Source organism: Lineus longissimus, chromosome 7 (assembly GCF_910592395.1).
Source record: "Lineus longissimus chromosome 7, tnLinLong1.2, whole genome shotgun sequence".
In the NCBI taxonomy this organism is placed as follows: Eukaryota; Metazoa; Nemertea; class Pilidiophora; order Heteronemertea; family Lineidae; genus Lineus; species Lineus longissimus.
The window spans coordinates 6,967,412-6,981,978 of record NC_088314.1 but is presented as its reverse complement, the minus strand read 5'-3'; the positions used below and the strand labels follow the sequence as shown (position 1 = coordinate 6,981,978).

General features: G+C 40.4%; 1 protein-coding gene across 7 annotated transcripts in view; it reads left to right on the top strand.

Moving 5' to 3' along the window:
- LOC135490776 (synapsin-like) overlaps positions 1 to 14,567 on the top strand; it is an 88,457-nt gene that overhangs the window by 5,414 nt on the left and 68,476 nt on the right. For 6 of the 7 annotated variants that reach the window (XM_064776258.1, XM_064776260.1, XM_064776254.1 and 3 more), the window contains exon 2: positions 13,996 to 14,452. In XM_064776258.1, coding sequence (XP_064632328.1) covers positions 14,202 to 14,452 — 251 coding nt within the window. In that variant the 5' untranslated portion in view covers positions 13,996 to 14,201. Of the gene's footprint in view, positions 1 to 6,401; positions 6,676 to 13,995; positions 14,453 to 14,567 lie in introns of those variants that run through there. The other variant, XM_064776256.1, reaches the window with a different exon arrangement.

The window sequence follows — 14,567 nt, the reverse complement described above, 5'->3', positions numbered from 1 at the left end:
AGGCATTGTGGGTTAATTGGGTCCATTGAAGACTTGCCAAACTGGGGTAGGGGTAATGTTGGCCAAGAGGGATTGCGTTACTAACATAAAAGATTTATGAGGACGTTGACCAACTGGCGTGTAACTCTATTCTAGCAATGCCTGCAGACTTAATAAAATAAAGTTGGTCATACAAATTTTTAGTCTACTTCTAGTTGGTTGATATGACATTAGAAACTAAATACATCACAACTAACTTGCTGTAGCGCAAATGCATGTGATGGCAAGTATTACTATTGCATGAAAATGCTTGAATTGATGTCATCCTGCCCCACATCACATAAATCTCCTCCCATCCTTCGGTATAGTTGCACTTAACTCGGCACATATAAAAAATTCATGGTTTCCATGGAGGATGCCATATCGTACTCCTGTCTAAACTCATGACATGAATATTTCACTGTTTGGATAGATAACGAATCTGATATTTGCATAGTTGCATTCAACCCGGGCTGGCCAATATGCCATTTAACATGCTTAGGCAAAATATGGATTAAGGTGCACCTGTTGGTCTCTTAGCAGGGTCTTTATCATACTCCCTATGTGGAAAAGATATCGGAGAAACAAAAGAGTTGTTTGGCTGACGAGGTATTGGAAAACAACAAAAATCCCTGGTAAGTTTATTCAGACTGAACCATATGAAGTGCGATCTAGTGACTTGGATCAGCCACTCATGCAGCTTTCTAATTTTAATGCTATGATCTTCCCTTCCGAGGACAAAAACCAGATATCAATAGGATAGAGTTGTCTCTTTTTCTCTTGACTTTGGTTACGTGTAGCTTATCGGCACCCTCTACAAATAACTCTCCTCGATCCATTCTCGTCTTGCGGCCAGCCTCATCCAGAATGATATCATGTCAAGTCAGTGATCGATTATCCTGATGAATCTATATTTGAAAGCGATTGGGAAATAGATCTGATTAGTTCTCAGTAACCAAAAGCACATTTATAATAATCCGATTGAAGCAGTCTGATGTTGCAAAGAAGGTTTACAGATGGATTTTGACGACTCTAGTCAGTCTGATTGTACCCTATGTGCACTCTATTGGCGGTTACTGAAATTGCCCTCCCCAAGAACCTGTGATCGGATGGTCATTGGTTCAAGGCTAATGGCCAGTACCACTCGGACTTATGGTGTGTTCACACTGGATGTGAATTGAAACCGAATTCCGTAGAGCGCTCTCCGGAATACGAATTGGTTAATCCAGTTTCAGAACGGTCGCGTCACACTGGCCCGAATACGCATTCAAATCGGTTTAAAACGCGCCACACTCAATGCATACTAACGACGCGCCATCTATTATTATTATTATTATTATCTATTAACCTCCCACATGGGAGAATAAAATTTACAAGTACAAAACATATAAGTATATAATATCACAGTATCACACAGTCATTATTAACAAGTTAAAATCGCGTAAGGTGCTTGACCATTTCCATCTCCCGGCCATGCCTATTGCCAAAGTTCGGGTCAAAGAGGAGTGTCCTCAGCGAGTCAACACCACCGTCGCTAAATGCGGAGAATCCCGGCCTCGCCCTCGAAAACGAGGCCAAAACCGGGGAAAACCCCGCCGCGACGATGTTGCTGACTGACCAGCGTACCTTTGACCAACGAACCGGCGGCAACATACCTTGCCAGGAAATGGAAATGCAAGTCACGTGCAAGGGAGTTGATTTTTCCCTATTCTATGGCATAACGAAAAACGATTTGAGTTAATGAGATCATTTAAATACATCAGTTAACTAGTTCGGAGCACTAGTTCCCGCGGTCAAAGGTCACTTTCCATGCGCCGGGCGCATGCGCAGTGCGATCGAAAACCTTAATTCGTATCAAGCGCGTCACACTTGAAATCTCAATACGGTTTCGTTGATTCGGATTAGCTGATTCGCATTCAATTCGGTTTAAGAACCGTGTTGGTTAAAGCGGATTGAGATCGGTATGAACCGAATTGAGTGTGACGCCCCAATACGTATCAACGTTTTAATTCGAATTCAATTCGTGTTAAAACCCCAGTGTGACCACGGCATTAGGAATGATGTGAAGTGCTTTCACCATTTAGACTGCACACTTGCTCAGTGTGAAGACTATATTGCTGCTGAGAAATTACATTATGAATGGAATCTATTGGTAACAGCAACTCTCACATTGAAGACAAAAAAGAAGATTAAGAGACTAAGTTGCATAGGAAACCAATGTTAAAGTGACTTAGAATGTTAAGAGTTCACAAAACGTACAACTTTACAGCAATGTCTTCTCCATCGTTCCATCAGGACCGCTTGATTATCGTGATACATCCATATTTGAGAGGTATTGGAGATCAGATCTGATTACCCGAACAACCCAGAACAGATCAGTAATGGAAGGGATCCAATTTCTTGAGAAAGATTAGGCAGAAGATGATTGGTCTTTAGCAAGACTTTGAAAATGTCATTTCGCCAGGCCATCTGCTGACTAGCAGCTCCTAGCTTTCTTTGCCTATATAATGATTCGCAAGTTTTGAAACGCCAGGCCATGTGCTGACTAGCAGCTCCTAGCTTTCTTTGACTATATAATGATTCGCAAGTTTTGAAACAACTTTGACCTCAGCTGTCTTTCCTCTATGAATTTCCTTGATAATGCCATGTCAGTCAATATGCAAGTGCACCACAGCCGAGCAGTTTTTGAAAACTCACTTAAAAATTGATTGTTCCGTGGTTGTTTAGATGCACATTTTGTTGAATGCTACACATGTATATTGGGTTTGAAAAACATAATATAATTGTATCCAAATCTAAATTTGATCAAATATCATATACATTCCAATGAAATTGCCCAAGGACACTCGACAACGACATGAATCAGTTTTTTCAACTTATCGATTATGAAATTGATGTTTCAAATGGCATATCATCATGCCATTGGTACTACTGTAATCTCAAGCCTGCTGGGGGTGTTGTTTTTCGTTCCGATCAGAAATGTTTTCCTTGTTTCATCGCTTGTTGTGTAATGTCTTCAATGTATCATGTTTTATCTTAAATGTTTATTTCAGTAGGCCAATTGCCGCCTATCGATTTCCTGAATGGCAGAATTAAAATATTACGTGTGAAATCGTATCAGTGTCCTTAAGTTATCCTTTCAGCTTATAGGCCTCCTTTATTGTTCAAAACGTTTTAAAACTACATGTAATTCAGTCTGAAAATATCTAATTATGTAAAGATGAACTGAATATAAATCTTTCATGATTTATGCTCCACTAACTCATTCTTGTAGTTCACTCATATATGGCATGTTGGTAGAATTCCGTGGGGTGTACCCATTAGCCACTAATATATCATCCAAGGAGCTGGGCGAACGAAAATCTTCTATCTGACATTTCATCAATTTTATCTTCTCTTCAATCTATGTGAGTATCTGTAAGACATTAGTTTGTGGCAATGTAGTTGATACAGTGGCCTTTGAAGGAGGTCAAGGCCAAATATAGATGTCTTCATCGGCCAAATAGATTTTAAATCAGAATCTAGAAAACCAGGAATCTTCCGGGACCCAAAGGAATGAACTCCAACATGGGCAACTGGTATTGGTCTTTGAAGTCATCCGGAATCCGAGGTTTCAAAATATGCTTCGCTTGAAAATGACAGTTCCTTCATGCGTTACATGCAGAAATATTGGCAATCTAGTTGGTACATCAATGAAATCAAGAAATTTTAATTAAAATATTTGGAGTCGACTTTTAATATAAAGTAAACACTTATGTTGTATCACGTTTTAACGTTGCGACTTATGGAATGTCATTCTGTGACATTTTAATCAGGATATTGCCAAATGTGTCATCCAAGTTTGAATCTTCGGCTTCAGATTTTGCAACGAGGTGGGGAGACCATCAGTGACATAGTGGTTTAAGTACTGGGCTTATAATCAGGAGGTTGTGGACTCTCAAAAGGTTCGTCGCCGTTTCGTCATTGTGTCCTGTAGCAAGACACTGAATTGCAAATTGTTTTGTCCTTCTAATGAGGCGTGGAATTGAGTGCCTTGTGCCAAAGCAAGCAAAGTACCCCACCAAGTAGCCCACCTCTGGCAGAAGTCAGAGTTACGAGGTCAATCTGAATCTATATCCGAAAAACCCAATAATCATCAACAAGTATAACTGAAATTGAGCAAATACCTTTCAGCTCTAAATTACTGAATTCATAGTCATCTTGTACTAAGATGTAGAAGAGTCCTTTGTAAAAGCTTAAAAAATCCAACCGTATGCCAAACCTATCGTGGTACATTCAAGCAAGAGTTAAAAGTATGAATCTTTTGATATTCTAGCGGCCATACCCATGTCCCTGAGCAATGTTGACCGCTATCGCGCCTGTCAGCCGAGATGATCAATCCGTCCATGAGGGCTTCCGGGGCTAACTCTATGGAATACTAATACCTTTCTGGTAATTAGAAGTGCAAATGCCAGTCTGATGGAAGAGCTAACCAGTCTTGTTGATGGGTGGCTGGCAGTGTGATATGACAAGCTATGCAAGAGTAAAATACTCCCTGTCATCTTATCAGCAGGCTGATGGTATGAGTTTTATCAGTACAGCTCGGATGACTGATGGTTGGTTTCATTGTGTAACAAACGTATGGCTGGTTTCATCTGTAGACTTGTCTAACATAAAAATTGTTTCGTTCATCAGTCAGCTTTTCTGACAGACAGAGGTTTGGTTTCAGCAGTCATTGTCACAAATAGTTGGTTTCCTCAGTCATCTTGTCCAACAGATTGAAGGTTGGTTTCATCAGTCATCTTGTCCAACAACTTGATGTTTAGTTTCTTCAGTCATCTGGTACAACACATTGAAGGTTGGTTTCATCAGTCATCTTGTCCAACAACTTGATGTTTAGTTTCTTCAGTCATCTTGTACAACAGATTGAAAGTTGGTTTCATCAGTCATCTTGTCCAACAACTTGATGTTTAGTTTCTTCAGTCATCTTGTCCAACATATCAAAGGTTGGTTTCATCAGTCATCTTTTCCAACAACTTGATGTTTAGTTTCTTCAGTCATCTTGTCCAACAGATTGAAAGTTGGTTTCATCAGTCATCTTGTCCAACAACTTGATGTTTAGTTTCTTCAGTCATCTTGTACAACAGATTGAAAGTTGGTTTCATCACTCATCTTGTCCAACAGATTGATGTTTGGTTTCATCAGTCATCTAGTCCAACAACTTGATGTTTAGTTTCATCAGTCATCTTGTCCAACAGATTTAAGGTTGGTTTCATCAGTCTGCTTGTCTAACAAACAGATGGTTAGTTTTTTCAGTCAGCTTGTCTGACAGATGGTTTGTTTCAACAGTCAGCTTGTCTTATAAACATATGGTTGGTTCCTTTTGTCAGCTTGTCGGCTGTCAGGTTTTCTGTTGCGTCTCGATGCATTCTTCTTAAGTATATTCAAGACTCCACTGTATAGATGTCATTTCACAACTTAGTTGTCAATGCAATGCTTTGGATACTCTGAAATAATTCTTCCAACAACATCCTTTCACTCGCAGCTGTTTGTACTCTAGTCCTCACAAGTTGAGGCAAGGCAGGAAAATAATTTCCCCGAGTAAGAAGATGCAAACAACCATTTATTGATCCAGCAATCACCAATAAATTCTGGAGCCAAACATCATAATGACATGTCTTGTGTAGACACGGCTTGGGGCAATGTTGGGAAGAAGTGATGCACTTGAATGGAGCAGTGGAGTCCTTTATCCGGTTTGGTATGAGTTGGTGGTGTTTCTCCACATGAGTTTCCAACGGTTTTAGTCGTCAGGATTTGAAATAAATATGACCGGTAAGGCGCAGTGTTGACCTATTTAATGCATGGACCATGAAATGATGCGAAATTCTCAGATTTCATTGTTTGCAGTCCTACTGTACAAACCACAACAGTGCTCTCCTCTTTGCTTGTGAACTGAGTCCAGTGGCCAGCTTTGCCTTTCCGACCATGCTTCAGAGGATGAAGAAATACATAACAACCTGGGTGTGGGGCCTGCACAAGCCTTATGGTTCGGCTTCAATCCCTGTTGCTGCCTTGTCAGATTCATCTATTTTGGGACCTCCCGGACTGATATAAATCTTTTAGATTTGGCCGATTTATTCAGGTGTTCATGCTCAGACATAGTCTCTGCCACCCCCTTTCTCATAATGCTGGATCCGCCCCTGAAACTGATAGCAATGCAAGTTATAGTCTTTATAAAAAAATTTTGTCGCTCAAATAGAAACCTTCAATGTTGTTGTCTGTGCCGAAGATCACTAGGGATGCAAACCTCATTAGCAACTGCATCCCTAATGTATGTTCTTTAATCCAGACACCCTCCTTATCGCATACCGAGCAAAGGAGATACATCACCAACAGCCATCGTCTGCCTAGCAACTTCAGGGAATCACATCGCGATAGCTTCATTGCTGGAATGTCATATATTTTTCACGATGGATCACAATGGTTAATACATTTGGAATGTGAAATGAGATTTGCTCGTAATCCCATCACATAACAGAAAGAGCCCACAGGATTACCTCGTTGCCCGAAATCAATTCGCCGTTGATGAAAATAATTCATCAGCGCTATACTAGAGTGCGACGGTTGAATCTACACAGTAGCATTGTGTGTACGCTGTATCAGATAGCATTAGGCAAGGTATGTGTCTTGTGTTTTGTTCCTTATCTTCAGCCGTTTTCCGACGTTTTTCTGTTCAACATTCACTTTGGAGTTCTTTCGACAGTTGTGCTCGTGTTGAAAAAGGTGGCTTTCTTGAAGGATCTTGAGGAATGGATGGAAGAGATTTGTCAGGTTTGAGTCGATGTTGTCTGGATGGGTTCATTTGCATGTGCTTGATATTTAGCGAACAAGAGTTAGCATTGTATAGTTGCTGTATTCTGTCAGGTTGGTGACTTAACTTGAAAGAAGATGCTTCGTAAGGTAGCCAGCATTGAACATGTGGAAGTAGGTCACTTGTAATTTGTTTGGGAAATGTTGGTGTTTGATGAGGTCTTGTCTGTTAACATATGGAATGATTTGGTGAAGTTGCTTCCAGATATCGTTGAGGTGAAAAGTTTCAGCTGTGTTACCTTCCCAAAATTTCTTCCTTCTCTCGAACATTAGGATGATGGAGGCTCTCTCTATTCAAAACAATAAAGCTTTAAGCCTGCCATTGCTGGTAGATAAATGTAAGTACTTCGTGCTTCTTTAATGTACAACATTCTCAAAGCTCTTTTCATCAGTCTACGCTGAAACCTTTCAGAAGAACTATTAGATTAGCTGCCCAATCAGGGCTACAATCTGAGCACTTTTGACCAGAACGCATAAGACCTGGATTGAGTTTGGCGTGTACATGTAAGGCAAAGAGACTGGCTGCCAAAATCACATGCCAACAGTGGGAATCAAACCAGGGACATCATAACCGCCAGTCAGAGACCTGAGCCGCTACACCAACTCGTTATGAACAATCTCAGAAATACAGATAAGTATGACTAAAGGGAAATACAGACAGGTCCATAATCAAAAGAGCAATTTCTCTTATGGCCAGGCTTTGCGTTATATATATCAAAGGTTCAGCCTCTCAAAAAGATATGTGAGATTAGCAAGTATTGATCATTCTGCTTTTGTCCTTAGTGAGGTTAGTCAAATAATTGCCTCCAGAAATTACTATATTTTATGTTGTCTGGCAAAGGAACACATCAATATTGTGTCTCTTTAGTGAGAAAATATTATTATATTGGTTATTGGTTTCAGTTCAAGTGACTGCTGTATGATGCTTTTGGCTTGATTATATGTGTGTGTTGGCTAATTGCTTCTCTGCATCACTGATTGTCTGCCAGAAAGGAAGAGTTTTATGGAGATGCCATTCTGTAGTTCAGCTGATATATTTGTGAGGGTACTGCCATTCAGCTACCTCATTTTGTGTGGCCAGATTTATGATCTAAATCCTTCAAATGTCTGGTTAAGGTAGACCATCCTTGATCTATCTTTGGTCATCTTTTACCCCTCCTCAGCTGCTGATTGGGGTGGGTAGAGCAGATGCTTATTATTATTTTCGCCTTTTCAATGATCTACAGGGACCAGTTTTCTTCATACCTGTACAAGATACAAAAGAAATGCTATCAAGATATCGAACCCCGTCATTCAGAGGAATTCACGTTGCTGTCCTTTTTTGACAATGTTCTCTTCCCTTGACACCATAAGTTCTTCTTCATGCCTCATGATGACTTTGAAATCTTACCCCTGTAGCGGAACCCATAGTGACATCAACTGGGCCCGAAATGCATATTTACATCTTTATTCTGATAACGCTCTCTCCTCCCATGACACCAAGATTTTGTCCTCATCCCGAACATTTGTCTGGATGTCTTATTGCTGTAAATATCTGACAATGTTCTATTCCCATTGCATCGAAAAGCTGTGGAAAATAACCCCACTGCTGTTGCAATGAAGAGATCATGTCCAAGGCATCAACGCAAGTGAATCATAGCTAATTGTGCATCAAGAAAATGCCCTTTATTTTGTAATAGACAACCTACCTGATGAATTTATTCAATTATCAGATGCTCTTCCTCATTTCTAACTCAGTTAAGGTAAGCTGAGTGTTGAAAAGATGCCCATAATATAATTAACTAGATTTTAAATGCCTAGATCCCCTGGTCCAGGCTTTGTAAGGCGAGCCCTGAGGAGGCAGCCATAACGTCATCAACTTGCCCTGGAATGCTTGCCTGGGATGTTGTCGATTGATGAGTATAATAGGTTTCAGATAATGGCTTTGTAGGATGTTATTTATCTTATCTTTGTCATATTTGAAGTCTTTGATGCTGAAGCCACAAAAGGCAGTAAAATTGTCAGAAGTTTCAAAAGTGCATACACTGCTGGTAACAATCAAAATGTCAATACTTCCTGCTGTATAACCACAAACAATTAAAATCCTTCTCCAACAAAGGATTCTTTATCAGATTGTTACAATATGTGCAAGACAATGTTCATCAAATATATACCAATGTGAAGAAAAATGGTCACATCCTCTGAAACATCATGCCTTTGATGAATATTTCATTTGAGTGTGTGGAAAATCAGATCAGTGGTCGATGACACGCTAAAGCAGTGAAGGTAACCTCAGATAAAAGTCATCAAGAGATCCTATGGCGGCCTGTGGCACGATTCCTCCATAGGTCTGTGACAGTGGGAATATTGCTCACTTACAGCAGAGAAGGAGGTTAGAGTGATATCACATCTACGTTGCTTGCTTCTGGCCAAGAAAAGAGAGGACTATACTTGTATATATATCAATAAGTTCTGTCATCACATCTAATAGGAGGCATTGGGCAAACCAAAAGACAAGACGTGTTTGCCAAGTGGTTTGATCTAGATCATTCTGGTAGTGAAACGTCCTGCGTAATGGCAAAATTTTCCCAGCACTAATCAAATTCCTTGATCGGCCGTGTCGAAGTTCCTTATGAAGGTCAGAAAATGCAACGATTTATATAGAACAAGCGGCAGTCTACAATGGTTTATGACGATGCTTTCAACCAAAACCACTCTGCCATACAGAAGCTATCTTCCTCTGCCAAACCCACAAGTGCACTTCCTCCAGCATGCCAGTTCCAGGCATAATTTAATTGATCTGGGCCGGGTGACTTCCATGATTGTAATGCCGAGTGAATCTGCAGCTCCACTTGCCAAGAAGGAGCATTATAGAGCGGTTGGGAATCCATATAGCAATCAAGATGAGCCTAGGCGGTCAGGTTTCAGCCATTATGGCCAAAGGGGAGATTTTCTTTCTTCTGGGATGCTTAATTGATTTCGGGATGCTTTGGTGGAATACCACTCCACAAAGAGCCCATGTGGCTCCTTGCCTATCTCTTAGTCTTGAGAATAATCTGTCGTGACATGACTTTAAAGTTCGAGCAATAATCAAATTTGATGAAATTTTTTTGTTGATGGTGTTGACATCCACATTTCAAAACATTTTTCCTATGCAAGATGGGTTTACCTACATGTATTTTCATAATGTTATTGTATGATAAAGGAATAATTGCCATTTTGGCTGCAAAAGTACCGAGCAAAATGCAAGTTAGGAGTAACAGTCATCAGTTTTATATGAAAATCTACCCATGGCAACATTGGAATTCTGTGCAAGTCACCACTGTTGCTTTTCATATACTGAGAAACACACTCCCTTAACAACAATTGCATTTTGTCTAGAAGATTTGCTGGGAGGCCTTTACAACGAGGACAGTGACCTTTCACCACAATAAAGCTGCCGTGGAGGTGTTATTTAATCCCTTCGGTACCAAAGTTCTCTCATCACCCAAACTCTATGATTATTGACTTGCCAGATGCTACACTCGGCATCCTGCACCATCAGGAATTAAAATCGGACAATTCCAAATTCCTCGTGAGAAGATGAACTCATGTACATTAACTTGTGATGCAGGCCCAGTGACCATTAACTTTGAATCCTCTATGCAGCTCTCAGCACTCTGAATGAATGCATTCCATCAGCGTGCATGGTGACAAATTTCCGGCAAATAGCTCGGCTTAAGAAAATCCTTTCAAAAATCTGCTGAGCCATCAGGCGCCCAATGTTCGCCACCATGAAATGCCATAGTTTAAAGGCAAGGAAATCGAGCCCATTTATCATAAGCTCCATCTGATGTTTTAGAATTGCCAAAGTGGTGCTATGTGATTCCATTCCTGTAACAATGTCATTCCGTGAGGCAAGGAAAATGTTTTGAGTCTTTAGGGCAACGTGGCTTTTTCTTCGTCAGCCAAAAGTGTTATTGGAGGAGTTTTGAATTCAATGGTGGGAAAACTCGCTGTCTATGAGGTGCAAGACTCTATGGTATGTGTTAGAACTGTCCTTGTGGTGCTCTACGATTTCTGAGTATTCGAAGTGAAGCGTGTCTCTCTTTAATGGGCAATGTTGTTTCCAGTATGTTTCTCTCTATTGGGCATGGTTTCTTTTTTCATGAGCCAAAAATGTAATGTAATTTGGGAATTAGTTTGGGCTTTGAAATTGGTAGTGGGAAAAATCGGTGGCAACGTTGGCTATGATTTTTGGTGTGAAAGATTGATGTTTGGCAGGAACATGATAAGAGAAGCAGGGTGTGTCACAAATGAAGTTATTGAAAGGCCTGCCCTTCAAAGTCTTCTCAGTTTGTACCGCAGAGCCCCTCATATCCTCTTGCAGCACGTTTCTCTCCACTCCTACACATTTTCATATTAGAAGAAAACAGCCATCTGCAGCTATCCTCTATAGCATTGCATGACAAAGTAGCCAGTATTGGCTTTCTCGCATTTCTTTCTCCAACACGTACATGAGAATAATCTCAGTGCCATTCTCCATTAGGATAACATATACTTATCTCAGTCACCTGCTTGAGTGCCATTATATGGAGAAGTAGTCTTTCCTTCAGCTGCCGTATTTGGAAAATGGCCGCCTACTTGGTTACTTCAAAAATTTGAATAAGATTGCTTCCATCTTAAGGATTTTTACAACTAATTGCTTATCATGCTTAATAAATACGGCTTTTTACAACTAATTGCATATCGAGGTAGAGCCTTACATCTTATTAATTGCAGGAGTAGCCAATGATGTTAAGATGGTATCCAGGATATAGTGGCTGATAAAACGATGAGGTTATTTTGCACCATTAGTTTGTGGCTATGAATTGTGGTTGGCGGTTAGTAACGCCACAGCAATTTGTGTCCTTTGGCTGTTGTGGCATTATAAAAGTGGCTCCCAAATGTGGCTGGGGCAGAAATGGTACATCGTGTCTGCAGGCTCTGTAAGCTGATCGGGTATAAGGGTCATCCAAGTCCCCATATTCAACTGCCAAGAAAAAGGCATGGTATTTCAAAAAAATGCAAAATGTCACCAAGATGCGGTCAAATAGATATCATTTCATTTCTTCTCATATAGTTTTCAGAGGAGGGTGATGGCCTGCTATCATGATAAAAAAGTCTCGGTTCCAAATCTACAGTATAGGCAAAATGCAGTCTGCTGCTTACACCGGAAACCTGGTAAAATAATAAGTATGTCTATCTCTAATCCTGACAGAGTCCGAAATAAAACCATTCCCATATCATACTCTGTATGCCTTCTATTAGTACGTACATGTACGTCGACTCTCATTAACGATCCGTCTTTTATTGAAATATATGTCTAACATTGACGGGAACGTCCTGTAAATTGTTATAAACTAGATTACATTGACAGACGCTCGAGCGGGAATTGAAAAATCTCCCCAAGGCTCCAACTCTGTCTGCCCAATTTTAAATGGATGACTGCTATTGCCATGGAGATAGCGGATCAGTATTGCTTCTGTAGAAGCTCTCTTCCAATAACAACACCTCAATTGATTTCCATTATGTGATAATTATAATCCATGTGGTGCAGCACGATATTTTGCCAAAACGTGATATAACTTTCTTTTTTTGACATCTGACATCAACATCTGCTAGTTGGTGTTTGGTTATTTATGTGAGGAAACCTCTGTCAACAATTGTGACTCGCTCTACCAAAACTAGGCGCTTGTCGCATCTGAACTTGACAGGTTGATACGAACTTGTTGTTCATTTCCCTATTGTAGACCTTTTGTGAATCTATTACAAACTGATTTGGTCACATTTCACAAAAGGTCTACAATAGGGAAATGAACAACAAGTCCGTATCAACCTGTCAAGTTCAGATGCGACAAGTGCCTAGTTTTGGTAGAGCGGGTCACAATTCTGCAGAATGTCCTGGAAAGCTTTTTTATATCATTCAGCACTTGTACAGGTGTGTCAAGTAATTGTAACAGCAACTCAGGTCATTGGATTTTACTGCATGGTTCTACGCAGAGTTTTGTATATGAGGTAGGATTGAAAAGCTTGAATCTTAGAATGTGGAGGCTGGAAACTTGTCTAGTGTCTATGGCAACCACACGTGAATAGCAAACCAAACGGCTTACCAAACTTCGTGTAATTAATGGTGTGTGATATTGCTTCGGGACGATTAATCCCAGTTGTCAACCAATCCCGCCCCCTGAGTGTTATAAATGGTAAACTATAAATGACATCCCTTCCCGTACAGTAAATCACCTTGGCGACTTCGATAATGTAAACATTGAAATCAAAGTGTTACTGCCATTGTGCTAGTTCAATCATGGTCTCCCACAAGGACAGATGAAATGTCAGTGTATGAATTAATCTATTAATGCGATTCAAATAATTCATCTCTAGGCTCACATATTGTGAGGCAAAAATTAAAAATGAAATATTCTCGGGACATTATATATAGAATAAAAACGAAGAGCTACAGACCAAATACAATTACAATTACAAAATAACTTTATCAAGCCGTATAACTTTGTACAAATAAAGTTACATAGGTTAGATATGAACAAAAAGCTTGCATTTCTAAGGATTTCTTGTTTCCGGGATTCCTTAAAATCTTTGTGGTCGTCAAACTCTTAACCAATGGTGTTTTCATTGAGCACATTTGAGAGTGCGTTGCTGTTGGCAAGATTGGGGATCGAGTGGTGTCTGGAAGGTAATTTTCTTAATCGAATGTCTGCTGCGCCTAATGTGATATATGATGAGAAGACTTATTAGTTGCCCTTGAAGGGTTTCATTGAGGTGGTTGTATCTCTGATGGAATTGCATCTCCATGCAGCCTTTGGTTGGAACTCAACAAAGAAATGCTCCAGAATAGAATCACTTATCTCGAGAGGGGGATTTTATAAGTTTGTCATATTTTATTTGGCAGAAAATATTCCACAGCAGACTTTCCTTCCAACCTGAAGTTCAATATCAGTTTAAAGTTTGTGGACGTCTAATGGAAAATGGAGACTCTCCTTCAGTTTATGGAATACGATTTGCTCAGACTACCGGCATTTGCACAGGGAAAAGGCTCCATGCTCTTAGCCTGTTGCTCTTCAAGATAATTCATCATGTCCATTGAAATTTCCCCCTTTCTTATCCTTGCAGGTCAAGTAGATCCATCACAAATGTAGGATACATCATTTCAAGGACATTATCGGATTAAAAAAAGACACTGTGGAATATCATAAATTGGGTCGGGGATACAAGGGATCTATACATCGAATTCAGAACTACAATTTATCTCTTAGGTGGTGTTCACGGAATCCGCCAAAATTTCGTTCTCAAGTTTCAGCGCCGGTTTTCAGGGGAAGATGAATTTCTTGAGGAGGAGGTTTAGTTCGAGTGACCTTCAGGGTGACCTGAAGGATGAGGAAAAGGACACGGGTATCTTGTCGTTTGCGACCAAACGAGGCCCGTCTCCGAGTGCGCCGAGTTCCCCGAGTAAGAGTACCCCTGCTGGACTAACACGTGCTTTGTTTTCTGCGGCCGCTCAGACGCGGACGGGATACAATAAGGATAGGTGTAAAGCGTTATTGGTTATAGATGACCCGCATACTGACTGGTAAGTAAGATGATGCTTTTGGCACTTTTCTCTGTTGGTTGGTCTGAACGTCGGGGATTTCATGCTCGGCAATATCAGGTGACACCAGTGTCCATTGGCAAGTCACTCTGCAGTC